This window comes from Montipora capricornis, chromosome 2, assembly GCF_036669925.1.
Source record: "Montipora capricornis isolate CH-2021 chromosome 2, ASM3666992v2, whole genome shotgun sequence".
Classification (NCBI taxonomy): Eukaryota; Metazoa; Cnidaria; class Anthozoa; order Scleractinia; family Acroporidae; genus Montipora; species Montipora capricornis.
This window is the reverse complement of record NC_090884.1, coordinates 64,624,467-64,652,042: the sequence shown is the minus strand read 5'-3', so window position 1 is coordinate 64,652,042 and position 27,576 is coordinate 64,624,467. Positions and strand designations below refer to the sequence as shown.

General features: G+C 40.7%; 2 protein-coding genes across 3 annotated transcripts in view; one reads left to right on the top strand and one right to left on the bottom strand.

The window, feature by feature from the left end:
* The window catches only part of LOC138031474 (TNF receptor-associated factor 2-like), a 527,459-nt gene that overhangs the window by 267,939 nt on the left and 231,944 nt on the right, over nucleotides 1-27,576 (bottom strand). The gene's annotated exons all lie outside the window — the stretch shown is intronic.
* LOC138031326 (uncharacterized) overlaps nucleotides 1-27,576 on the top strand; it is a 30,225-nt gene that overhangs the window by 1,521 nt on the left and 1,128 nt on the right. Inside the window, exons 1-13 of one of the 2 annotated variants that reach the window (XM_068879042.1) lie at nucleotides 2,197-2,341; nucleotides 5,835-5,952; nucleotides 6,504-6,635; nucleotides 8,729-8,939; nucleotides 10,571-10,712; nucleotides 11,486-11,653; nucleotides 12,478-12,655; nucleotides 21,731-21,777; nucleotides 22,003-22,162; nucleotides 22,913-22,993; nucleotides 25,070-25,164; nucleotides 26,055-26,121; nucleotides 26,537-27,576. The exon at nucleotides 26,537-27,576 is cut by the window's right edge and continues 1,128 nt beyond it. In XM_068879042.1, the coding sequence (XP_068735143.1) occupies nucleotides 6,531-6,635; nucleotides 8,729-8,939; nucleotides 10,571-10,712; nucleotides 11,486-11,653; nucleotides 12,478-12,655; nucleotides 21,731-21,777; nucleotides 22,003-22,162; nucleotides 22,913-22,993; nucleotides 25,070-25,164; nucleotides 26,055-26,121; nucleotides 26,537-26,668 (1,386 nt within the window). In that variant the 5' untranslated portion in view covers nucleotides 2,197-2,341; nucleotides 5,835-5,952; nucleotides 6,504-6,530 and the 3' untranslated portion in view covers nucleotides 26,669-27,576. Of the gene's footprint in view, nucleotides 1-2,196; nucleotides 2,342-5,834; nucleotides 5,953-6,503; nucleotides 6,636-8,728; nucleotides 8,940-10,570; nucleotides 10,713-11,485; nucleotides 11,654-12,477; nucleotides 12,656-21,730; nucleotides 21,778-22,002; nucleotides 22,163-22,912; nucleotides 22,994-25,069; nucleotides 25,165-26,054; nucleotides 26,122-26,536 lie in introns of those variants that run through there. The other variant, XM_068879037.1, reaches the window with a different exon arrangement.

Below are 27,576 nucleotides of genomic sequence, written 5' to 3'. Positions count from 1 at the left end.
AGGGGAACAGGGATACTCATAAAAGGAACTGAAAGTGTAACCCTGATGAAATCGTTTTTTCGACCCTTAAACTGACGATCAAATACCCTGCAGATCAGCGGTAAACACTACATGTACACTGAAGATATTTTCTGCATGGAACATTGCGTATCCTCTAAGTCACATCGGTTTCTCTGATAAACGATAGGAAGTGTTGATGGTGGTTTCTTTGATGGTATCCGATGTTAAATGTCCTCGAGCTCTCCAACGAGAGATGGGGCCCATTTCGGCGTCTACTGTTGTCCGAAATGTCTGTCAGTGAGAATAGTTTTGTGCTCCTTGCTGTCCTTGGTCGTGTCGCGTCGCCTCCAAGGTCCCTTTGACTTAGTAAAACAGAAAAATATCGTCCAGTTAGTAAGTACTAGGATGGTACGGGGCATTGCGAAGTGATTTTCCTCAGTTCTGATTCTCTTTTTCCTCTCGCAACGTCGTCATTATTCGCGAACTTTGTCTTAGCCAACGCGCATTTTCTTAGTCTGAAGTGTCAGCCGTCTCCTCGCCTAAACCCGTGTCACCGGCCGACTGACACTTCAGACTATGATTTTCTGAGGTTGTGATCATGATTTTGCTCCGCTTATTTGGTTGTGCAAATCAAGTAAGAGAAAAAACTCGACGCTTGTCATTTACATTTTCTGAGCAAGCTGCCGGTTACATTAAGTATACGCTTCGTTTCCACTACTTTGCCGACTGCTGAGGTTGGTCCCATGGTAAACAGTCCCCACTCTGCTCTGTCTGTAAACCGAAGTTTTAACAGCTAGTGGCCAACCAATCGTTCAAACTTTCGTCAATATTTGATAATTTATTCACTCCAATCTCGCTGTTCTGCCTTCATAGTTTCTCGAGCACAATTTTCAGTATTTTGCCGTTTGTAGATATCTTACTGCCAACGAAAATAAAGATTTATAAGCCCATGGTTATAGCCTTGGTGCATTTGTTCAAGTCGGTAAATATGCAGCATGCAAATATATCACCATTTATTGCTCAATTAGTCCATCTTGGCAACACAACTATAATCAGTAACGATTCATCCGTATTTCAATAACTTTACCCGGCTTTATGTGGGAATATTCTACCAATTGAAAGTAAAAAAGATGGTGGTTTTGTTTATTCGGATCAACTCCCCGGGGATCAACAACGATACAACTCGGCAAATTATAGACTGGGTAAACGCTGTGACACTGACTGGGCTTTGTGAGGCGAAGGAGGTTCACCTAGCCTTCATATTTTGATAGTTTTTTTGTAGTACCACGCAGGTATACAACTATTGTGATATCTCCTGATTATTCCAAAATGGGACCGAGGAAGTCGTGTTCTAACTATACAGGCCGAATGAAACTGCTGTACACGGCGTGAGGAAGAAAAAATTGATTCCGCTTGAAGGTTTATCTTTAGATTTTCATTTAATCTACACAACTTTAATTTTGGTCATCAAGTTTTCCTCTTGCTACAAAGAAAACTTTAGAAAAATTACCATGATGAGTAACGTCGTCCGTGGGTGCGTTCAGAGCCATCGTTTTTGACCATGAAATGTATCGTTTTTGGTGTTTTGTTCTTGTATACGTTGTTGGTTTTGCTCAATTATGCTCGGCACTATGCAGGTGTTTTTTAGGCTGTTGAGGTCTTACTGGATGATGCAGCTTGATGTAGTCAGTAAGTCCTTCGACACGAAAATATTTGTCGTAGACTCTGATGGGCATATGTCTCTGCCTGAAGGGTCACAAATTCTGTCACTCACGTTGATCAAACTTCTATATAATATACTTATTCCTTCCGGAGTTTCGTTCTTTGGTCACTGGCACTCCGTGAATATTGTCGGAATAAGGCGAATAAGACATTACCATTGAAAACACAGAAGAGCACAAGTATTATTCTCACAATTTGTGACTAATTCCCAGTAGCCTACAGAAATGCTCGGCTTTTCATTAAACTTGGTTTGAACGCGAAAGATAGTGCAATGTCAGTTTTAATTCAGCTGAACATAGCGTTACATTAGATCAGTTGATACATTTTCAGAAACAAAACGGATCAAATCGGCTGATACACGAGATTTTTGATTGATGAATGTTTCTGTTTCCGCTCCAATAGTTTTGACAGAAGTGCCACCCATTCTTCCGTTACGTCATTGAAAATGAAGTTACGTGAGCTATCGTAGTCGTCACTTGTGTTACGATCGTTGCCAGACAGTCATTAACAACAGCAACTTTGATAGCTTTTGGAATACTGCAGCCAGATTGGAGAAGTCACGGGGAAAAGTGAGCCCTTCCCCGAATGAGGGGAGGTGGTTGAAACGTGGTTTATCAAGGTAAATTAACCCGTGTTCGCGTGACTGTAGGGCGGTCGGAGTTCATGCCACGCATCTACATACAGTAAGCTTGTACAACGCTCAGTTTGCCGGTTGCGTTAAATTCTAGATGTACTTACGTTTGTTTTAAAACTAAAGAAAAGTTTTGACTTTAATTTAGGAGACGAATTGACTGTTTGAAGGCTTGTAAACCAATATCATGGCGCTCCAACTGCGTTCTTCCCTTTCCAGTGATGAACAAGCCTATCATCACACCTTTCAAACCAGACCCTTGTTTAAATTTAATTGTTATTTACATTATTTGCCATGAAGTTTGGTAAGACAACGTGTTGAACTGTCACATAAATTGGTAACCGTGTGTGATAACGCGATAGTCGGCAATCATAATGTTAATCAGACGAAATATCACTTTATTCGAACTAAAATATTACTTGACCATCGCTGTGTTCGAAAATCACTGTTAGAACTGAATATTCTTTGAAACGTTTGGAATTCTGCTAATGTCAAGAGCTCAGATAACATCTCGGTTAAAACTGATTACATTTTTCATTTCGCATCGGGGATTAGTTTTATGAGGCTGCCGTCGCAATTATTGAAGATTTTAAAAAGACGCATATTCTGCATGATTGTAAAAATCACGACGAGTATTTGAAGAATTTCAGTATTGCTTTATACATATTCCGAGCGGAAAGCGGCACGTTTTTTCGCGTATAACCCTGGCTGACTATTAAAAACCTACGAGCAACAACAACAACATATCACCACAGCCCTTTTGTGTTTCAATCGTCCTTCTGATGGTGAATTTTGCCGCAGGAGGTAATGATAAAAAAAGTTGTCAACTAATTTACAATTTTAATAAGCGAGAACGCATTATTTAGGAATAAAAACGCCATTGAATTTCGCTTTGTTTTCTCGACTGGCCTTTGTGTCCGTTGGCGGCGTAACGTAATTGCAATTTGGGAGATTGGCATGAAGCTTTCAGTAGTAATCCCCTAGCGAACTGGCCGAATACATCGTACGACTCCGCCGGCCAAATCCTGGCTGCCAAGGAACTTAGGTCCATTTTGGTAGAGGTTATCCTTTTTTTTTTTTACTTACAACATATCATGACAGTTAGAATTCACCAAAAGACTGAGTCAAGTTAAACACAAACTTTCGCTTGTTTACAAAGCATGTAACATTTTGCAACTAACATTGTTTTTTTTCTCATCACAATATTGACTATAGCCCTATAATGATTAGCCTTCAGCCATTTTTCTTGTTGACAGGCAAACGTGGAATTTGGCTGGTTCCTCGGTGGCAGAAGTTCGTTAGTGGGATGACAACTTATTTATTTATTTGTTTATTCATTTATTTTATTCTTTGTTTCAACTGATTTTTTATTGATCCTTACCCGCAAAATAGCCTAGTTAATCGAGGCGGGAAGGACTCGAAAAGTAAGAGGTTGCAATCATGATAACAGGGGCTGAGACAACAATAAAGAGAACTGATATACGACAGTACATATATTAAAACATAGGTAGAATAAAACAAATGTGTTATGATCTCATTATTTTAGGTCGATGTTAGCAGATAAACGTAGATACAAAATGAGCACTAATCATGGCTTCCAGACCCAACACATTGCGCATATCCGTAAAAAATACAATCGCTGATCATTACAAACTGAATATTCACTAAATATTTCAACTACAGTATGTACAGCAACATAAGTATTCTCTTGAATCAAAGTATCCAGTAGTCGATTCTGTAGGATATCCTTAAATTTATATTTAGGTAGAGCACGATCACTGTCGGGAATACGATATTTCGGTATATTTCGCTAAATTCCTGTTTTTAGGTTAAAACTGGGTAAAAATCTAAATGAGCTCTTCAGCTAACACGTGCAACATTCCTGACAATCCAATGACAAGAAATGAAGTGTATTTGTGGGAAAAGATATATTTGCATCAGCATCAGGAGCTATAAGTTTGGTCTCCCGCCGGATTTGATTTTTGCTAACTTTCTGAGGACACCGTCTCCAAACTTGAAAAGAGGCCATTTTTTCACCTTTCAACCCATTTTCATCCTCTCCATCCTTGGCTACAAAGAATAGCTTCAGTGCACTTCAGTGTTTATTGGCAAGAAAACTGTAGCATTATTTTTGGTCTTCAACGATACAAAGACGTCCGTTTGACTACAATGGTGTGACTACCCCTTTAACCTTTAAATCAAGAAAACAACAGCAGACTTTAATTAGCGGGCGGCACCGGAGAATACGGCTGCTAAATTGACCAATTAGGGCGCATGCTATCTCAGCGTTATTATGCTAATTTAAATCATGGAGCTGGAGCTTGATATATCACACCCGAGAAAGAAAACAAGACGCATATCTGCGTAAACTCGGGCATGCCTGATGTCCTGGATCGGCAAATGAAAAACAAAGAAAAAGAAATAGAGTAGAGATGTCGGCTCGATTATTATTTATTATTTACGTTACTGTGATGACAATGGTGGCTAGATTCTAGAACACCCCCTCACTTACAATTCCTTTCCAAAAAAAGCTGCTCTCGCAGTCGTTTATGTACATACAGTGTACATCAAACGCTCTACTTACAAATTACTTTAAGAAAAACTCTTCCACTCATAAATGTTCGCTCGGACAGTGATCTCTCGTTTTCGCGGGCCGAACCGTTCCGAAAACGCTTGACATCTTTTGATGTGGGTCTACCGCGAACGGTGTGTGCCTTTGTATGTGGTTTGAGCGTATTAGACACTACATTCGTGCGTACTTTTAAAGACGCCATTTTCGTTGACGTTCGTTCACGTTGCTTTAAGCTTCGCGCATGCGCTATGAAAGATGAACCAGCCATGCCAGCCGGAGCAATTTCAGGGAAGCAGGGTTGGCGCAGTGGTGAGAGCACTCGCCACCCACCATTGTGGCCCAGGTTCGGTTCCCGGACCCGACGCCATAAGTGGATTGAGTTTGTGTTGGTTCTCCTCTCTATTTCGAGGGTTTTTCTCCGGTTTTCCTCCCTCAGCCAAAACTACCATACAGCTGATTTCAGTTGGGTGTAAGCTGTGCTCCGAGGTCATACACGGACCGTATAACAGCAGTCAGAGGCGCCGTAGTATGCTTTCGTTTCGACCTTGTTGAGCTGCGTCGTTGCTGTATTCGGCCACGACGATTAGCGAGACACTATTATTATTACTTATGCGCTTTGGTTAACTTCGTGCATGCGGTTTATAATCTTGAGTGCGATTTATGACTGAACACAAAAGAAAACCCAGCCGAAATTTAACCTCTGGCGCCTTTTCCTTGGAAAGCCCGAGGAAATGTTTAATACCATAACACCTTTGTAAGCATTCGGCGGCATTCTTTGTAGAACGGGTCAGAATATAATAATGCTGTTCTTATGCAAATAAGTGGCAGGGTATTCACTTGTATTACACTACTTCAGCAACTTTCACATTTCATTATTTACAATGCAACACCGTTCCTTCGTTTTTCTAGTCAGCGTGTACTTTACTCGTACCAAAGAAGTCAACTAGACGAGGATGGAGAACCAGAACCAATTCCAATACCAGGAACGTTCAGTGGTAGAATACCACAGATCGTGGAGTTGGTGTCGGTGAGTTCATCCGTAGTTGCATAGAGCGGTTTTCAATTGAGTGGCGAGAGTAATTAGCGAATTGCTTTAGTTTTGCATTAATTCACTCAGTGATTGGTTCAAAGTTCTCGCGCCATTTTTTCAGCCAGTCAGAAGTGAAACCGAAACCATTCGTGGCTCGCGCGTGCACATTTTCCCGCGCTTTGTCTCGGTTACTTGTAATGACTTCAAGTTTTGATTGTTTTACTGGATTGTCTCCGTCCTTTTTGATTGGCTAAAGTAATTACTTTGGTTTTGGTTTTACGACACTCGATTGAAACTTGCTCTATTGCATTTGTAATTTAACTCAGTCACTACCACTACACCGGTCTTGACAGGAAGCTGATGAAGAAGACTCTAATCTGTGTTATATGTAAAGAGCAAAGACCATTACTGCAGATGTGACGATTGCGGTGACGACGATGACAATGGCGGTGACATGAAGGTGACGAAAACGAGAACGACAACATCGACTCGACGATAAATAACCTGTAGACCGTTTGTTGAAATGAAGATATTTGCTTCTTCCGTAGAAAGGTCATCATTTTTTCAAGTCTCGCATGGAGTCTCTGGCAAGCACCGTTTTCAAGTGCAGTTTTTTCGGTGCACCGTTTATTGCCATAACTGATTACGAGGGGATACAATGCATGTTTGACCCGAGATTGGTAAGTACTTCCTCATAAAACGCAATAAAAAAGAACTTGGCCAATATCCAGCCATCTTGACCTCACGCTTGGTCAATAGCCCTTATATGAGGACATTGCGCGCTTGTGTTGTTGTTTTGAAATAGTTTGGTGGCACTTCTGCCGGGGCGGTACTCGCCGATTTTCCGTCTGTGCGAAATTCAACGCGGCGCGCAATGTGTTTTGGGTGAACATGAGCCTTAAATTACACCGGAATAATGCGTAAGATAAAATAGTAATGAACAATTCTATTGAGCATATAATTTGCCCTCTAGGAGGTTAATTTTTTTTTTCAGAAGGTCTAAACAAGCGACTATAAACTGAAATAATTAACCATATATTGTGGATGGACATTTTCATATATAATATCCGTGATTTTGTCAAAGTCGTTTTTCCCTTTACGCCCGGTTTTTGGTACCGTAGTTAGCCTTATAAGGAGGCTCAAACCAGTTTCAACGCTTCCAAGCGACGCTCTTATTAGAAGGATCGGCACCACAACGTTCTATCTTGTATTGGCAATATTGTGGTACCAAATGAAACACGAATTATCGCTGAACAAGATACAGTCATTATTGTGACGTAATATGTCACCGTGGCAACGGGCAAGCCCTGTGAAAATATTTTATTTTGTCTTTCGTTGCTTATATCTCAATAACGGACTCGGTGACCCCCCTTTCTTATTGCTGAAAAGTGTTAAAAGGCAACGATGAAACTTTCTGCAAAGGTTTAAAAATTCTGTTTAGTGTATTCAGAGCTATTCCCTTTTTGGGTTTTTGTAAAGGTAGCTCTGAATCCTCTGGATAATTTTTTTTTAAACGTTGCCGAAAGTTTCATCGTGGCCTTCTAATCACCTTTCAGCAATGAAAAAGAGGGGGTCACCGAGTTCGTTTTTGAAATATGAGGGTATATAAGGGTGTTTTTGCTGGTTAGTGTAACTTTTTACATCACAATAATGATCGCGTCTTGTTTGGAAATAATCGGTGTTCCATATGGTACCATAACATTGCTGTTACTTGATACAGTGTTGTAGCGTTTATTCGATCTAAACAGAGAGTCCTCCGAGTTTTGAAAACCTTTCGAGCCTCCTTAAGATAAATGGAAGAAGCCGATCATAAGAAAGAGGTGTGGAAGTACTGACAGATGTATCATGCTACAAATTGCGTTTAAGGTGATTCTTCAGTATCGCACTGCGCATCCTGTACTGCTCATACGGTGTGTCAATATTTACAAATTGGTTTAATTTGTAACATTGTAAATATGGCGTAAGTCGATCATACACGCTGAAACAATTGTCAAAACACGTGAGAGATGTTGTGAATGACCAACAACAATGACGAATATGCGCGCGCATTCCGAGAACATGGCGAATTTTGTTGTTTCGATGTACGATAATCGAGATGATCATGATTTTATAATTTTCGTGTAAAAATTATCCCCTTTAAAACAAAAAAAATTGTAAAAAAATTACCGGAAGGAAAAAGAGATATAGTTAAAAACGTACACAAAGCCCCTTACCCAGGGATGTCAATTATGATATTGAAAACAACGACTCGAGAAACGTTTTGAGTCGACGTCGCTCTAAGTTGAGTGATTTTTCCATAAACTATATAAGACAGTGTTCATATGCTCTAGACTTTCTACTTATCAGGTGTTTTTTCAAATAGTACTTTAAAAGCCCTCTCGTTTAGCTACCACAAAGTGTACCCTGAGCTGATGAAATAACACGCGTGAGTAGTATCAGTACAGGCATCAATGGGGTAAGAATGGCCCATTATATCTCTTAAGCAATCATGGTTACATATCTTTTTTATTGTAGTTTTCAAAACAGGGATTAATAGGGAACATTCAGGACAAGTTTCAAAAAAATCGTTCGACAATTTTTTTTTCTAAGGAATCACCTTAACGTCGATTATGTGAGCCAGCCTGGATCTTGTGCAACCATTTCATTCAGCATAGCGTAATAATGTACTCAGTGTGGCTAGCATTGCTTATGTTCTTGTATCAATTATTACTAATCAGTAGCAGTGCTTTTTTCGTTTATCCAATTATCCTGGTATCCAATTATTTCCTTCAAGGTCGACAAGGAGCCCGGATTTGGAAATTTTCGGTTCAACCAGACTCTTCTGGGAGATCATGTGCCTTCTATGTTTGAAAACGGCGAGAGACATCAACAACTAAAATCATTTTTGATCGCGGTCTCACAGAATATGTTGAGGATGGGTCGCTTAATTCCGACCATCATGGATATAATGCCAGAGCATCTTATTAAGTGGAACTTCAAAGAAGGTAATTAGACAGCTTTACAAAATACAATGGGAAATTTAAACTCGATCTGAAAGTGATTCGCGCTTACCCTTACAGAAAGAAGCGCGTTTTTATTTTTAGTTTGCACCCACGTACGGTGAATTTCGATTCTTGCAATGGAAATAGCTAGTGTCAAACTATAAAGGAAAGGGAAACAGTTGATTATTTTACAGGATTTGACAACGAGCAAAGATAAGTAAAAGGAAAAAGATTTACAATTCAGTGAAGAAATCCACGATCGTGATTGCTTTGCGCCATCTGACTGAAGGTTTACACAGATAATAGTACCTCTGCTTCCGTATTAATGCGACGAAACGATTTACAGTTAAACCGAGTGCAAATCACAAAGATTAATAAAACCCACACCGTGTAAAAGGTAGTAAAATGTCGACAACAGTAACATTCAAATTATTGCGATCCAAAACTACCGAGTCATTTTTTATCCGGGTATTCTCGTGCAAACGCCTCTGAAAGCCCTAACTAAATCTAGGAACCATGGTCTATACACGTATTAGGTGCTTTTAAATTAAAAACTCAAGTTTTGAGTTTCTAAGGAGACTGTCAAATTTTAAGGTGTCCGAATTTTGCAACCGCTATTTCAAAGATGGGACCATTTGTTGACGAAGTTAAGATATTTTTTTTGAACTCTTAAGGCTGGAGTCGTAAGAGCGCTTATGACCTCGTGAAAACCAAAGATCGGAGTCGTAAGCGGAGTCATAAGCTCGACGGATTCGGATTAGGAGGAATCAGAACGTTTCCATTTTCTCCCGACTCTGCTTATGACTCCGTCGCCTATGGTCCAGTGAAAACTAGAGTATCGGAGTCAGAAGCAGAACGAAAGAACCAACCAATCACAATACTTGCAATCGAGCATTGTGATTGGTTTATTCTTTCGCTTCTGCTTCCGTCTCCGACAATGCAGTTTTTGCTTGATCGTAAACGATGGAATCATGAGCGGAATCGGTATTCTGCTTCCGACTCCGACGGTTTGATTTTCACCAGATCGTTTCGCTCTTCGCTTCTGATTACGACTCCGACTCCGACTCCGACTCCGACTCCGTCGCTAGTAAAAACTAGCCTTTTAAGGCCCAACCGATCTTTAGTGGAAGGAATCTTCCATCATGTGTTTTGTTATAATGGAGTACAATGTCTGCCTTGGACTGGCCTTTTTGTTACTATTCTGCTTACTTGCACTGGAAATTCACCGTATTTTCATCATATCAAGAAACAGTCGTAGAAAGCATTTATGGGTTAAAAATATCCAGGAGATATTACTAAATACAACTGGTTTTAACCGGTGGTATTTGGTGAAAAAAAGGAGAAAGATTTAAAAATCTTTCTCATTAGCCGAAGTTGTTATAGAAGTCGGGCCCCCAAGAGAGGTTTTAAACTGACTGTCTCCAAAGTGATTCCAACGCAATAATGCTACTTTGGCCAAACACAGAAGATAAAGCCATTACCTGCAACCGGCGCCAAGGAAAGGGAAGGGGGTGGGGGGGGGGGGGGGGGGGAAGAGAACACGCGAGAGCCTCTGATTGGCTTAGAAGAACAGGCATGCAGAATCAAAGCAATGTAAGAAACACTTTCAATATACTGACTCGATTGTTGTGCAGGTGAAGGTTGCCCGAGCCAAGAGGAATGGGAACAGAGAATACTGCACCTTGCTATGGATGTACTCAGCGAATGCATGTTAGGGATAAGGTTAAGTGGACACAGCTTTATACAATGGAGGTTTGAAGTTCTGAAAGAGGAAAGGTAAGTTACAATTAGAAAGTAAATCCGTCAGTTTCTTTTCTACGCTTTCCCAAATTGATATTTCGATTCGCGCCACTCGAAATGGAAGAAGGGGCTCTGTCATGGGCATTTTCCTGCTTTCCGGCCAGAACTATACAGAAATCATTGCTCGTTATGATTTTCCAACGCATTCCTTGTGTTTAGAAGAAAGCGCTCCAGAGTAGAATCGTGCATTGTAAAAACGTTTTAACTGTTTGATGTAAATGAGAGGAGGGATTTTGAAAAAAAAAATCAGCCAATTTTATTTTCAGATTCAACCTTACCAGCCAGAGCTGCATAGGAAAGCAGTGAATAGTCCTCAGTTGTCCAGTAACATACTCTTAATCGAAGCTTGATGCTTAATTTTTGGTCCTGATTCCTGAATGTTTTCACTGAATAGAGAACATCTTTCCGCATCTTTTAGCCTCTTCAAGGAAAATACTCTATTCTCTATTTTAGGCCTTTTGAGCGTGTCGGCGCGACGCCGCCCTGCCTTGTCAGATTTGATGGAATCTCAAGCGACAGAGCTCACCAAGTGATCACGAATTACCTTGTCCAAAACAAAAAGGCAAATAAGAATACAAAGAAACATGCTGAAAGAGGAGCATTATTTAGAATAAGGCTAATTTGACCAGAAAATAAGCAGCAATCTGGCTTTCACTGTAATTGGTTTAAACCTGATTAACTGTTAGGTATCTGAAAATTTGTCTATAAGTGGCTTTAAGAGGTGTCTTGCCTTTGCTATCACTACACAGGACATGTTTTGGTAAACCGAGAGGGAAGTACAAGAAAGCACTGCACGCATTTAATCACTTAAAAGAAGCGATAGGAAATGCTCCTGAGATCGACCCTGTCTTAAAAGAGGCTGAAAAGGTTGGACTTTCGGAAGATGAAGCGGTATTGGAGATTTTGTGGATGTTAAAGTAAGTGGATTAATTTATCTGCACCGAATCAACAACAAGGCTGATTGCAGGTGCTCGATTGGCTCTGCGAAGCATGCATCCCGACTGCAAACTGGTTCCTAGGGTCTTTTATGTGGGATGTGTCAAGATGGTGGTCTGCCGTTTTGAAACCCGTGGCCGAAAGACCCCAGGAACGACGTAGTTCTGACCGAACGAAAAGCCTTGGGAAAAAAAAATTCTGCATTCACGCACGTGTCCAATACAGGTGCTTCATGAAATTCATGGCACTTTACATTCTCGTCACAATGTGCCACAGGATCTTGTTGAGCCTGAGAACTTCATGTGTCACAAGGAGCCCATAGCCAGGAGCCTACAACTCTAATACTTGGTCTGTGTAACGGCATTTTCACAGATCAAGCTATTTTTTAGACGAGTTCTTAAATGAGATTTGGCTTGTGCCAGTGACCATTCTCAATTCCATCATGGGTAATAATTTCTCATGCAAGACTTGTGATAAGCTGGAAAGGTCTGGTTTCGCGGGAAAATCAATCTAAAATAATTTGCTTTGTAAAAACGCCATTGACGTTGTACACTCCTAGTCCTGGGCTTTGGTTAAGGTCATTGTCGTTATCGTTTAATAGGCCATTTTCGAAATATCAGTATTCAGCTTGATAGCGAGGCAGAGAGGACAAAAACCTTAGAAACACGTTAAAATGAATGTGACAAATATTTGCATATCATCCACTTTCCTTTGTCTTTTTCCTCTAAACCTGCAACATTTTGCTATAGGACAAGAAAGAGTGACAAGCGCGCTTCCAAACTTTTTTAATCTTTACTTGTTTTAGCTTCAATGCCGCCCCCGGTACTGGCGCGGCCATGCGGTCAGCGGCTGCTGCCTTGTCAGTCATGACAATGGAGGAGCGGATGGAACTGAAATCAGAAATCCGAGAATGCCTTGGACCTATTGGGCTGAATCTTAAAACACTCCACAAGATGAAAAAATTAGATAACCTAGTGTGCGAGGTAAGTCCATGCCATATCTGTGCAAAATATATTATTATTAGTAGTAGTAGTAGTATTATTAGTAACAGTAATGTTTTTTTACGGTTTTACGATAAGTAACATTGGAGGAAAATGTTTTCTACCTTTTTTAATGAAACAAGTCAATATTTTTTTTTAGCTGATAAAAATACTTGTGTAATTTTATGTGAGTAAATAATAAAGTTGTCATTATTATTATTATTATTATTATTATTATTATTATTATTATTATTATTATTATAGTGGAAACGTATGGATGCCATATGCATCCCTATCCAGCCAACCTGGGGCGTCGAACGTAACCCAGGAGGCCCCTAAGGCTCACAACTCTGTAACTAGTATAATATATAATATATAATATGTGACCTTTCACGCGAAAAGGGGGCTTATGGATTTCATAGTGAACCGTGAAATAAATTTCACGGTCACGGCCCGTGAATTTAATATTTCACGCCGTGAAATTGAAATTTCACGGCGTGTTCACTATTGCTCCAATTCTTTTCACTATGCTGAGTGAAAAAGTTCACGGCGTGAAATTGAAGACCGTGAAAATAATGAAGTCACGTCGTGGACTCACTCATGTTCACGCCGTGAAATTATGTTGCTACGCCATCCAGAATAACAGGAAAATTTCGTATTAAAATTGCGGTAAACAAGGAAAAACAATGTTTTGCTTCGGAAATCGAATAATGGTATTTTTATCTTCTCTTGTGTGAAAAGTTTTAAGTTTGTATGGGGCGCCGTTTCGTTAATTTCGGCGAAATCGAAGTTGGTACGATTATTTTGCTTTGTTGATGGCACGACGATCTATAATTTGGATGAAAATGTTTCATGACGATACTGACACGAATTACGCTAGCGAGCAAAACAGTTTATTTATTACAGTTTCTCCAATAGCATAAACAATCAAATACACTGAAAAAAGTCAGTGTAGGAGGAGAGGGAAGCATCCAAAAGCGCACTTGACACCATACGAGGGATTCTCCTCAATTCTGCATAATCAACGTTTGGTCAAAAATACGCAATGAAATTGACATCCCCCGATCAGGGTCTGCGGCCAAAAATGCTGTCACGTAGGTTAAAAAAGGGATTTATCCGCTGAGATTTTGCAAACTGAACAGTCCTTTTTGGGGAATAATGTTGTTCGATTTTCTCGTAAAAATTTACGCGCTGCTCGCTGCCTCGGATTCTAGGAAAAATTACTCGTACTATGTTTGGATTTAAGTGTATTTTGAGCAGTTAGTCGCCCCCTTTAACTTTGGCGCACTTAAATAAAAACATACTATTAAGCGAGTTGCTGTGATTTTCCAAGTTGCCCCAAAGATTAATGCTCATAATTCATTTATGCTTGGTGATCTCGGAAAGAGGTTTGGATCACTGCTCGTCCTTGCCGGTAAATGCTCAGCACTCACATGCTCGCAAAATCCAGTCGCCGGCGTGCATGTTGTTTCTTCACTTGAGTTACATGTAAGTCAACTTTACAGTAGACAAAAATTAATGATCATCAAAGGGTTCACGTCAATGTTTCTTTGACACTCGAAATCTGCCAGAAATCCAAACCCAACGTATTGATAACGAAATTAAATAATTTTGAGGAAGACTTTTTTTTCCACGGCGTGAATTTTTTCACTGCCCAGCGTGAACTAGTTCACGGTGGTATGATAAATTTTCACGCCGAGTTCACGCTATTTTAAAGGAATTTCACGGTATTTCAGCTTGCTTTATATAATTTCACGGTTGTCTGCCGTGAAATCGGCATGATCGTGAAATTTTCATAAGCCCCCTTTTCGCGTGAAGGGTCACATATATAATAAGTAAACTAAAATTGCTAAAAATCTCTCTGTTCATTCTTCTGCTATCCTCAAGACATAACTTTCAGTGTGCGGGTAGTGTTCAGGGTGTGCGAGATGACGGCTCTTTGCATCCGGAGTAGAATCTTTCCTCCTCAAGCCCCGAACAGTTTCCTCATAGCCTCGTCTACCTCACTGGACCACCCTCCTAGGACATCTATGATGATGTTATACTGCCAAATGTCATATCCTGGGAACTTCTGCTTGAGTTCCCAGCGGAGGGGGCCATACTTGGTGATCTTCTCTTCTTGTTTCTTTCCTCTGTTCTCCGTCCACGGGCAGCTCATTTCTACCGCCAGAACTCTCTTCTTCTCGTAATCTATAAATCTCGCATCCACTCTGTACTGCCTCATTTGCTCACTTACTGCAAAGAACGGGATATCCCAATATGCTTGGGCCTCTGGTTACTCATAAATGGGTTTCGGCAAAACCGAAGAATACTATGGTGGCACTGTATCAGAGAGCTGAAGCTCTCTAACATTTCCCAGAACAGTACTTTAAGGGCCGAATTATGACGCGCGAGGTACTTATTCTGCGCAAGCGCAGAACAACTTGCCAGCACGTGAGGGATATTTTCGGTAGTTTTGCCACACAGTCTACAAAAAGGTTTCATTAGATTGGTTGGTATGGGTCTTGGGTGTGTGATAGACCTTTGTCGGTGTTAGCTGTTCATAAAGTTCGAGCATGCCCGCGATGGTGTGTGTAGGCGCCTTATCCCAATTCTTCAGCCACGCGAAGAATCCCCGCTGGTTCAGCTGGTCATCCTCCCATCTAGCTGCAAGGAGCTTTCCTTGCCATCTCTTTTCCTTGACTTCAATTTTCCGCCGCTCCAGCGCAACCTTTTTGAGGTGCCTCTTGGTCTTATCTCTAGGTACATCTGCTCTATCTGTGTTGTCACGACACTTGGGGTGCGGAAAACTCAGGTCAAGGGTGAGATTGCGCTTGTGCCTATGACAGTCCAAAGTTACTGTCCTGTCAATCAGTAGGTTGTCGGTCGTTCCACTGCATCCTGCCTTTGTCCCCCTTTGCTGTTCCTCCATTAGATTGTACACCTTCAGATGTTGATCCATGGGCCACAGGACGCACGAGGTGAATCATTTGTATGACGTATTTAAACTCGTGATAGGGCGCTGGTTCTCTGGTGAAATCACCCTGCTTGGGTATCAGCCTCGTCTTACCCTCTGTGAACCACGTAGGGTACGCGCATGAACTGCTCGTGATGGTTTTGAAGGCAGATGTCACGCCCCGATTCAGTGCACATATTCGCTTCTACCAATAGTTAACCACCCTATCAGGACCATGCGCACTCCAGTTACACTTCTTTAGGGTAACCTTAACCGCCTCGTTTGTTCCCAGGGTCCAGGCCCCCAGCGTTAGTGAGGGGACACGTTGACTAATAGCCAACTCTATGTCATTGAGCCAGTCTGCATTTTCATTCTCAGTCCCCCTCTCCTCCCAGAGTTTTCGGCAAAACCCTCAGCTTCGACAATGTCACTAGACACACCTTTGCTCGTGCTGGCCTGATCTTCTTTCCGAGCTACTTTGTACTTTAGCCGGGCGTTATCTGGATCTTCCGCCGCCATCGTCGTGATGGTAGCATACAGCCGGCTAGGGTCTTCTTTAAACTGGCGGTTTAGGACTTTGCCTTCCTCTTGTCTCCATTTCCTTCCAAAGCTAGCTTTTAACTTCCTAAGCAACGACTTCTGCTTCTCGGTGTAGCTTACACGCGACGACGCTGACAAACACCTGCGCTCTTTTTGCAAGAGAGAACGGTCTTTCTTTCCTCTTTTTGTCAACTTCCGGTTCTCCTTTATTCAGCTCAACTCAGCTGATGCGATGGATAACTTTTTCCTGACCTCTCCAACACTCTCAAGATATTTGTTCCTCCACCTATCATTCTCACAAGCGCGTGGTTGTTTTATCCTTTGGATCTTTTTTCCAGCCTTTTAACACCAGAAATGTCGCCACAACAGAATACAAGACACAGTTGGCTAGCCACAAATAGGCGAAAGGGGTCTCCACTGGGACCACTTCGTTCTGTTCCAACAGACCGTTAATCACCTAATTAATGATCTTGAGATCACTTTGAGTTGGCTTTTGTTTGATTCGTGTTTCTATTGCACGGTTGGAATAATCGCCATCGCTTGTGTTCACTAATGCGAATAACTGTAATGATCGTTCAAACAATTCTTGTTCGGCCATGGTCAAAGTCTTAACTATTTCTTCAGCTTGATCTTGTAAATTTGTGCTCTCTCTCCTTCGCAACTCATTAGCATTTTGGTCTGAATTTTCAACAGCGATAATCTCAGCGTTTTTATCGTTTCGTCTCCCTGATCTTGTTCTGTCCGCTCTTCCTCGCAATACATTGACCACAATCCGCGCCAGCGCTGCGGCTTTGTCCCGTAGATTCTGACTACTCAAGGCCAAGTGCCCGTATCCTAGCTCGTCCCACATGTCCTTCATCAGTTGCATATATCCACTCTTTCTACCGTTTTCGTTGCGCGGAGGATTATTGCCCTTGGTCAGCTTAACTGGTTTGTACTTACACTGCAGTAAAGCAGCGTTCATTTTTTCCGTCCCTTTAATCCTCGTTCCTTCTCGTCTTTCCATACTGATCCGAGCGACACAGAGTCAAGAGTGAGATGTTTAAAATAGCCAAACCCTACAGCGGTTGTTATTATTATTATTATTCTTATTATTATTATTATTATCCACCTAACGATGAGGATGTTACTGGCGCGCAGCGATGCGTGCGCCAAGAGAAAGCTGACAGTGCGCGGCGCGACCTCAAATACGTGACTAAGTCTCTGCCTTTAAAAATCCAGCGGGCTCTTGAGTTTACAAATGAGAAAGGTGCCTCTAGTTGGCTCAGCGTTATACCTTTAAAAGAAATAAACTTCAGTCTTAAAAAGAGGGAGTTTAGGGACGCAATTAAGTTGAGACATGGTTGGGAATTCAATGACATCCAAACGGTGTGCGTCTGCGAGGACTTGTTTGACGCTGACCATGCCATGATTTGTATGCGTGGAGGATTTAGTATACAGCGGCACAACAAGCGGTGCGTACTGACGCTGAGATGGAGCCAGTTCTCCAAGAGGATTCGGGGGAAGTGCTGCCGAGGGGCGCCAACAAGGTCCCTGACGCGCGGCTGGATATCCGTGCGCGGAGCTTCTGGGCGAGAGAACAGTCTGCGTTCTTTGATGTTAGGCTATGCCACCCTAACGCAGACTCATACAAGAATCTCACCCCGGAGCAGATTTACAAGCTACACGAGAATGATAAAGAGCGTCTTTATTCGTCTAGAGTTCTTGAGGTAGAATAGGGCACATTCACACCATTGGTTTTTACTACCACTGGAGGCATGTCTGACGAATGTCAACGTTACCACAGTCGTCTCGCTGAGCTACTGGCAGTGAAGAAACGGGAGAGCTACGCTTCCACTATCGCATGGATTAGGACTCGAGTCTCATTTGCCATTTTGAGGTCTGCATTGGTTTGCCTGCGAGGCTCGCGCACTATGAGGAGAACTACTCCGAATATACAGGAGATTGATCTAGAACTAGAAGTCTCGGTCGCATGTATATAGTTTATCCTTCTCTAAATAGCGTTATCCTCTTGAAATTTTTGATACTGAGTTTATAGCAAGAAACATTTTAATATTTTATAATTACTTATTCATAATGTTTTTCCTTTATTTATCAGTTTATAATAATAAGAGTTAGTATATTTTTCTCGAAGAATTTTTTACAGAAGATTGAGCATAAAGAGAGCATGTAAATATAATTTTTTTAATTACGGTAAGCTATACTGAATGCGGTCACTTATTTTTGTATTGAAGAGTTTATGATTATTATTATTATTATTATTATTATTATTATTATTATTATTATTATTATTATTATTAGTTGTAGTAGTAGTAGTAGTAGTATTATGATTATGATGATTATTTTTATTATTATTATTATTGTGTTTATTTCAAGTTCAGAAAATCCTTTTACAATTAAGAAAATTGCGGACACAGTCTATGCAATTATCTACGTAACTTAAAGATGCATTCTGTCTAACAAAAGTACAATCTCTTTACAATCTCACAGTTTTGTGAAATGACCCATTTCTGACACTTTCTTACAATATTTAGTCCTTCTGTAAGTCCTACATCTCTTAGGTTTCTAATCAAGTTCGTGTGATATCCAGATAGAAAATCGAATACTACATTCACTTGCGTTATCTTATGGCCAGGGTTCATTCTTTTGAGACTGGATATTAAGTCAATATATTTCTCTGTTTTCTCTTGATCTCTGTCATGGATTTCTCCAACGTTGCAGACTGTTCCTTCAAATATAATGAATTGCTTGCCTTTCTTATGGTGCACAACGATGTCAGGTTTGTTTGCGCCGTCTTTTGGTGGAATGTCATGATGGATTGGTATCATGATCCCATAATACTTTAGCATTTTCATTTTCTACACTGCTCTTTGGAGGGGTTCTTTTTCTTTATGCCAAGATGTTGCTTTGTCACTATCATCAGAGAGTTCAAACTTCTGAAGTATCGCATGATATACAGGTCTTAGCATGCGGTCATGCCTTGATGTGTAAAGTGATTGGGCTAGAGCGGAGCATTTGCACATGATCTCATCAAAAAAGTGACAGAACCGGCGAATGAGATCACCTTCTTGGTTTTTAAGTTCTTAACTTTATAGATTTTAACTTATAGACTTTAACTTCTTAACTTTATAGCCTTTATGATGATGATGATGATTATTATTATTTCCACCTTCACAGGCTGATCTTTGCCACTACAAAAACCTGAGGAAACAGGTCATAACCAATGACCAAGGGTTCCACATGATCTCTTCTCCTTAGATTATGTATCAAACACCTTTCTCAGAATCCTTGCTGTTCCTAATAGTGCAGTCTTTTGTATGAATGATTGTTCGGAGTGTAATGCCCAGTTTCCCAATCCAGTTGCCTAACTTCTTGTTACTCCACCTAGGGGGCTATTCAAATTCCACATTCTCATAATTTCTCTCTTCAGGTCTTGGTATTTTTCAACCTTTTCACCCCCTTTTTCAATGAGTCTTGAATCTCCAGGGATAGCGATGTCAACAATAAAGCAGTTCTTCTCTTCCTTATAGGTGATTACAATGTCAGGCCTTCTATCTTCAATAACATGGTCACATTGGATACTGACATCTCACAAGATCTAGATCTTGATTATTTCACTCCCCACTACACTCTCAGGTGTATGCTCATACCAATTTTCGCTCCGCTCTAATCCATAGTTCTCACACAGCTTCCAATGGACCGCCTTCGCAACATTGTCATGTCTTCGTTTGTATTCCTTCTGAGCTAACTTCTTACACCCGCTCACAACGTGATCGACATTCTCAACCTTGCCACCACACAATCTACGCAAGGAGGACTCCGCCGTCTTATCAATGTGATGTTTAACACTGTTGGTCCTAATAGCTTGCTCCCGAGCAGCACACAATAGAGCCTTAGTCTTCACTCTTAGAACCGCCTTTCTCAACCATTCCCACGTTCCCACAACGTCTGTCACGTCTCTCAAATACTGGCCGTAAATATTCTTCCCCTTCCAAATCCTTAAAGTCTCCTCATGCCAAGCCTTCTTGAACTTGTCGCTTTCTACCCTTTGTTTGTACTCAATGACATCAGTGGCTTTGACGCCTCCAAGTAGATCCCCTTTCAAATTCTTCACATACCATCCCAAGCTATTTTCTTCACTCCTAACACACCCCTCTCAGCAGATGAATCCGCGCCCATCTTTCGCCCTTGCCAGGTGCAACCTGTCAAGATCACTCTTGGGATGAAATGCTCCATACATGGTCAGGATCTTTCTAGTCTTTCTGTCCAGAGTACTCAATTCATTGTCTGTCCACTTGATGACACCAGCTCCATATCTCATGTTAATTGCTTGGATCTTATTCTTGCAATTTAATTTTGACTTCAGCACTTATACTCCTTCTGATACTGAATCTTAATCTCCCCTTCTTTTACACTGTCTAATTCTAGAATCCCCAAGTATCTGTATCCATCCTCATCTATTTGTTCATTACCTTCTCATCCGGAAGGGGTTACGCCATCCATCTTCACCACCTTCCCTCTCTTGAGAACCAGTACCCCACACTTCTTCGACCCAAATTCCATCCCGATATCCTCATAAACGTTCATGAACACATAAACGTTCTGCGCAAGTGAATAGATTTGGTCAACACTCTTGGCTAACAACTTTAAGTCATCCATAAACAACAGATGATTAACTTTGTACTGTTTATGGTACCATTCATAACATGCCTTTACCTCTCGCAGGATCAAAGTTAGTCAGGGGTATCATACAGGAAAAACAAATTAAAGCGGTGACAGATTATCTCCCTAGAAGATCCCTCTTGTTACGTCTACATCTCCCAATGACTGTCCACGGGAAGTTGTGGAACTCCATAATCAACTGGGAGGGACTGCGAAACCACATCCCCAATAGGAACATACTGATACCTTCCCTTTAAGTAACTTTTAAACCATTCTAGCGCTGATGGAGACACACCAAGGCTACGCTTTCAGCTACATTTTGGAAACAGACAGTTAGTCATATCAAATGCTACTTTCTATAAGGCCTCAAAATGCTCAGTTTTGCTTTCTTTTCACGGGTTATTTACCTTGTTTTTGTCGGATGTTTTCCTTGCTTGCCTTATCGCTAGACAATGATGAATAATTTCACGGTTAGCTCGGATTTTGGCAAAGCAACTTAACAGTCTGTGTTTCGTGTTGCACGTTTAAATTTCAGGATGTTTCTTTGTGTTTTTCTAAAAACACTCCAAGATTTGCTGTTTTTAGGTCAACACTGGGTAAAAATCTAAATTAGTACTTTAGCTCACACGTACAACATTCCTGACAACCCACTGACAAGATATGAAATGTATTCATGGCACAAAGAGCTATTCGTATTTAATTTTCGGCGACTTCCTGAAGACATCGTCTCCAAACTTGAAAAAATTGGCCAGAGTTTTCAATCCATTTCCATCCTCTCCTTCCCGTTGGCCACAAACAACAAAAAATAGCTTCACTGCCCTTTGATGGTTATTGGTAAGCAAACTACAGCATTATGTTTTGGTCTTCATTGATGCAAAGACATTTTTTAATGTTTTGAAGTTTGACTACAATAGCGTGACACTATCTCCTTTAAATTACAGGTTCTGAGGATGTATCCCCCTGTTGCGTTATATTTTGGAGTTGCTAGGTGAGTGTGTGTATGCAAGCCTCGGAGTGTTAGGGCCTTTTTTGCCTTCAGAGTCATGGGCCATTTTTTAATTTTTGTTTCCATTGCTTACATTTTCTTATGTAGCGAACACAGTTTAAGTAGGTCTTTCTTGCTGAGGCGGATATGTCAGCGAGTCAGCAGGGATGCTTAATTTAATTTCAATTTGTCGTCACTTTGAATTTTGCATTCTGTTATTTTTTTTAGACGCCCTTTTATTATGAAGTCCAGTACTGGAACTTACCATATTCAGAAGGGACAGAAACTCGTTGCCAGCTGTCATTTAGCGCAGAGAGATAAGACAGTTTTTTCTGTTGAGGGTTGCAAGGGGGTGGACGAGTTTGACTCTTCCAGATTCAACAAGAAGGTTAGTGAAGCTCTGTCTGTTCGGTTTTCACTTTTTCGCAGTAAAGTCAACGATGAAGCTGGCTATGGTCTGGGTGTCACATGATAAATCGATTATATTTTCGCAGATCAGTTGGTCCAGTCGAGAGTGCACTGGACTTACTTGCGGAAGGTCGCGGGCTCGCTCGCGCGTCATTGTCAAATTTGCATTTCGCAAACAAACAAAGCACATTTGACAAATTGTTTTATTTTAGTTCATTTCTTCCCTGTTATCTACAAATTTCAAGCAACTTCTCGAACCAGAGAAACAAGTTAGCTTGACCTTTGCCGTTTCGTGAAAAAGCAGTGTTGAATATCTCTGTTACTTAGCTTGAGTGGTCGACTTGGGAATAAATCTAAGTTGGCTGTTGATTAGACTATATGAGTAACTACTGACAATTTGAAGGAGCTCAAGTGCTAAAATAGGTAACGTTGAACGTAATTAAGTTGGTTTTCAGTCACTGAAAAATCACGGTGATGATATGAACTGACTAATTTAACTGGCACCCTGACAAAGAAAATAACAAACAAGCAAACCCTTCCAAACTCCTACAAAGCAAACGGAAAAACTGGCCTATCACATATCAGGTGTGTCCAGAATGGTGTTGGTGCTTTGACTAAAGCCAGGAGGCAGAGACGTGGTTTAATCAGGGGCTTCCTCCATTAAGCACAAATTCCCCAACTTCGTTCATTCGAGCCTTGTTACTGATTATACTATTTATATTCTTTGCAGGGCCTTAAATCCAAGCTAATTTGTACACATGGTCCATTATCCCAGCCACCTGCTGCGGAAAATCACAAATGCACCGGAACGGTTGGTTACTTTAACTACTTTATTAAACGACGAGACTTTCCTGGCCCTCCTTGTGATAGAAAATATGTTAACATGTAACAATTATTCTCCGAAGGCGAAGTGATTATCGGTGAATATTCACCGATAATCTCTGAGCCTGAGGCGAATAATTGTTTTAGTATAAATAGACAGGTGATTATTTCAAAAAAGAGAAAAAAAAACATTTCAACGCGAAAATCATCCTCACTTACAGTGGCAAAACGACTACTGGCAGCCATTTTGTCCGTCGAGGTGATTATCGGCTGATAATCCGAGATAGCGAGCCAATGAGAGCGCGCGATTTTGTATAATTAGCTGTGTATATACTAATTTTATATATTTAGTTATGTAATTCTAAGGCCCCGTCCACTCGTATCCAGATATTTTTTACTCCGCAACTTTTACTTTCCGGTTACGCCTTCCGTCCACAAGTACAAATTCGCTGGCGAATCCGCAACTTTTAGAATACGTTCTCCAGAGTGGACTATTTTTGAATCCGCTATGCATCCGAAACCGTGTGAACACTAAATCCGGAATCCGGATGACGTAACAAGATCGAGCCCAGTTCCTTACCGTGAAATCAATTCTCAAGATGGCTGCCGAGCAAAATTCGCGCGCTTCATGGCGCATGAATTCTCTGTTACCTCTGTTTCCTTGGGGAGTCCTGAGTACTAGAGTGGATCCGGATACATTTTGAGTACATGTAGACGAGCAAATTCGATTTGAATACGCTACGTGTGGATGGGAATATTTTTGAATCTGGAAAAAAATGTTTGTGAAGGAACTTGAACAGTTGCCAAAGAAGCCTGAAAAAACTCACACTTGAACGGGACTAGGCTCGTGCGATTAGGCCCTTCCCGATTATGCTAGCATTTTTTTTGGCATTATTTGGTTTAACACGCATTTTTTTTCACTTTTTCTGCAAAAAGAGTTGCTAGCATTGTTTAGCATTTGCATAACCTTGATCTATATTTCAGCACTCCAAACATTTTAAATGCTAAATTTTAGAATTTAAAAGCATTGTGATGATTTGCTTTTGTGTTTGAGAGAAGGATTTCTGTAACTGAAGTATAAACTGAGTACATCTGAACTGACTCGAAAGAAGTCTGGACCTAGCTGGTCAGCGGTTAACTTTCAGAGGCCGTTCACGCCCTTGCTCAAACAAGACATCAGCTTCTCGAAACTTGCAGCTCACAGAAGGAAATTCTGACGGAGAGCGTCCTTTAACGAGCAACAGAATTATGCCCTTGTTGACTACCTTAAGGCCAGCGTCATGTCACAGTACAACAAGTGCTAAGGACTTCGAACATTAATTAATTGTTTATCGTTGTACAAGTTTTGGCTGTACCAGAAGTTTTGTAAACAAACAATTAAGAACTTTTCGCTTTATTCAGTTGATGTTAAGCACACATGATGATGCCTGAGTTTGTACATTTTGCTTGGAATGAAACAAAGCGTTTTCTGGAAGCAAAGTAGCATTATTTTGCGAATCGAGCATAATTTGAGCATTTTTCTAGCGTAAAACGAGAATTGCTAGGAGCATATAATGTCAGTTTGATTAGCGTAATCGGCAAAGGTGCAGGTGCGATTGCTCTGTACTTGCTCTACCTTCTGAGCTATCAATTGCCATCTTGGGACTGGGAGCTGGTCACTTGCAAGTTCGTAGTATATCCTTTATTAGTAGAAATCCACTCACATACTATCACGAATCCCATAATCTGATTGGCTCGCTACTTGCTATTTATTATGTGATAGATAGTGAGAAGCAAAAAAGCCGGCGTTTTGAACGAAAACAAAATCTTCAAATGAATAAAAATTGAAATAAATTCGAAGATATTATGTGATTGGATTTCTACAAAAACAATTAGACTACTCGTTCTCGTTTTGTATGAGTCAAATGGTCAACTCGGCTCTACTCCCCTCGAACTCATAGTCTAATTGTTGAATAGGTTAATATGCGATACAGAACTTTTTTTTCATATATTTGAAATGCGATTATGTAATCATAAGTGAAAGGCTTCCTTCTTCACCTGCCATTGTTTGCCTTTTTATCGTTAGAACGTCGGCTACGTTATAATCAAGAGTTTTATTATGTACCTCGTCCTATTCTGCGACTGGGATTTAGAGGAGAAGCCTTACTGGACAGATAAATCGTAAGATCTTTTGAACTTCTGTGTCTTTTAATTACCCTATAGAGGTTTTCACGTGACGTCATCGCCGCCATGTTGGTGGACGAAAACAAAAGATCGCTCATTAGCTCCCTTTGCTCGTCCACCAGCACTCGTACATTTCTCTATCGTTGGCTTGCACATGACGTCATTGGCGGCCTTGTTGGTGTACTGAACAATAGTGTAAAAGTCTGTAGGGAATTTGGCTCTATTATCATGCAAAACGTACACCAACATGGCCGTCTGATCACGTGAGTGCAAACCAAGAATTGTTATTGGTGTCTCTAGAGATTGGCTAAAAACGTCCTATTTGAAGTCACAAGTTAACTGAATAATTCTGCATGAGAAATATGTTTATAAATGCCCCAAATCAGATGCGCGCATCTAATGCAACATCGTGTCTCGGAATACAGACAAGTAGCGTCACAAATGGGCCATTTTCGAGTTCATGGCTGCCTCCTTTTCAAAGCAAGTCTAAGTGCGAAATTTTTGTGATGGTAATTAGTTCTACTTAACATATGAACGAAAACTAATTTTCAAAAGAAAAACTTCGCATTTAGACTCGCTTTGAAGAGGAGGCAGACGTGAACTCGGAAATGGCCTATTGTCCCCCAAATTCTGCTGTTCAAGTAAGGATAAACAGCTGCATTTACCCTTTGCTAAAAATAACGGTTACCTTTACCCTTGGAGTTCCCTTGCAAGTGTACGACGAATATGACTGACGATGATGATTACAATGTCGACATCGATGACGACGACGACGACAGTGATGACGATGATGATGATGATGACGATGACCATGATGATGATATTGATGAGGACGACGACGTTGATGATGATTATGATTTAAACGTGTTTTCCTGATCTCTTTTCAGACTTGTTCGATATGGAAATCCAGATGAACCAATTCGCCTTAAATATTTTAAATATGTAAGAGACAAGGTAAAAAATGCATTCGTTTCTCCTCGAAAACTCTCTGATAAAGGTTTGGTTTTGCTGTTTGACCCATAACAGCTTTGTTTTCACCCAGTGAATTGTGTTCGTTTTCTCAAGAATTGCGAAAATTATTGTCATGATTGTTTGCTCTTAACCTTACTGCTTTTGTTCGAGATAAGCATTTGTGGCATCCTTTTGACTCCCCTCTGTTTTGCTGTTTAACAACTTAAAAATATTCAAGTAAGAATAACATAGACCAATTTTTTTTTTTTTGAAAATGCACTGCCTTTCTTGTAAAGTATGACCAATAAGTTGATCGAAAGCGGACACGCAGATTGCTTTTAGATGTAGTTTTGAAACAAATACTCTGTACTTTAAACAAACTGTCATCAGCTGTTGGTTTCACTCTGTTTGCTTACAGGAAGAGTTGTTGCTACCTGATCAACCCGACAGTTCAAGCAGCAGTGAAGAAGAAGTAGACGGTGACGATGACACCGTGATAAGCGAGTGTCCTGTAGACGAACCAGATGCGCAGGGAAACTGCCCTGTTTGAAAATGAGAGAATTCATCGAGAAGGCCGGTTAAGAAACGTGCCAATCATTATTGTTGTCAAGATAAAAAGGAGGAAAACTTTTTGCCATAAGTAATCATGCAGTTAATCGACGGCATAAAACTTTTAAGAAAAACCGACCGTCATACAAAAACTTGCTCTCTAAGCTACCAGATCGCCATTCAGTTGGGACTGTAGCTGCGATATTACGATGGTTTATTATTTCGATTATTTCGTTATCATCATGAGAAGCAGACCAGCTTGCATAGGAAGATAGTGGTTTTGCCCTTAAAAGTTGGAACAAATTTACAAGAGTGCAACTTTCGTATTTTCACGTCGCTTCAGAATCATTATCCGTCATCCTTGTATGTGGTATCGTTTCTCCATTTTCACACGTTGTTGATCTTTTTGACTCTTAAATGAATAATCTTCTGCAACCTTAACAAACGTAGAGTAACTAAAGTTGTGTCTGACAACTTGGGCTGACGTCTTAGTTCGCGAAGTCCGCTTTGATGTCACACTTATTTCAGAAAGTTGCGCTTTTCATCAAGAGAGGGGATGGAGTAAATTTGTGGTATTGTTGAAGAGAGATTTAGCATTGCGTTTATGCGGATCGTCAAACTGTAAGTTACCGCTTGTTATAAAAGCATGAAAAATCTCCTGTTCCAACTTGTAACGTTGCTCGATATCTGTAGCTAACAGGCACAAAATGAACTAAGATCAAACAAGTTTCTTTGATTTTTGGCGAAACATAAAATTTCAGCTTAACGTTGACCGCTTGCCAACGGTACACGCTATGCTAAATCTCCTTAACGCATTTACTTGAGTTTAGCAGTGACTTTTCTGTCGCCACCAGCAAACTTCGCTTCACTTCAAAGACCAAACTGTGCGTGCCTTAAACTACGAAGTCT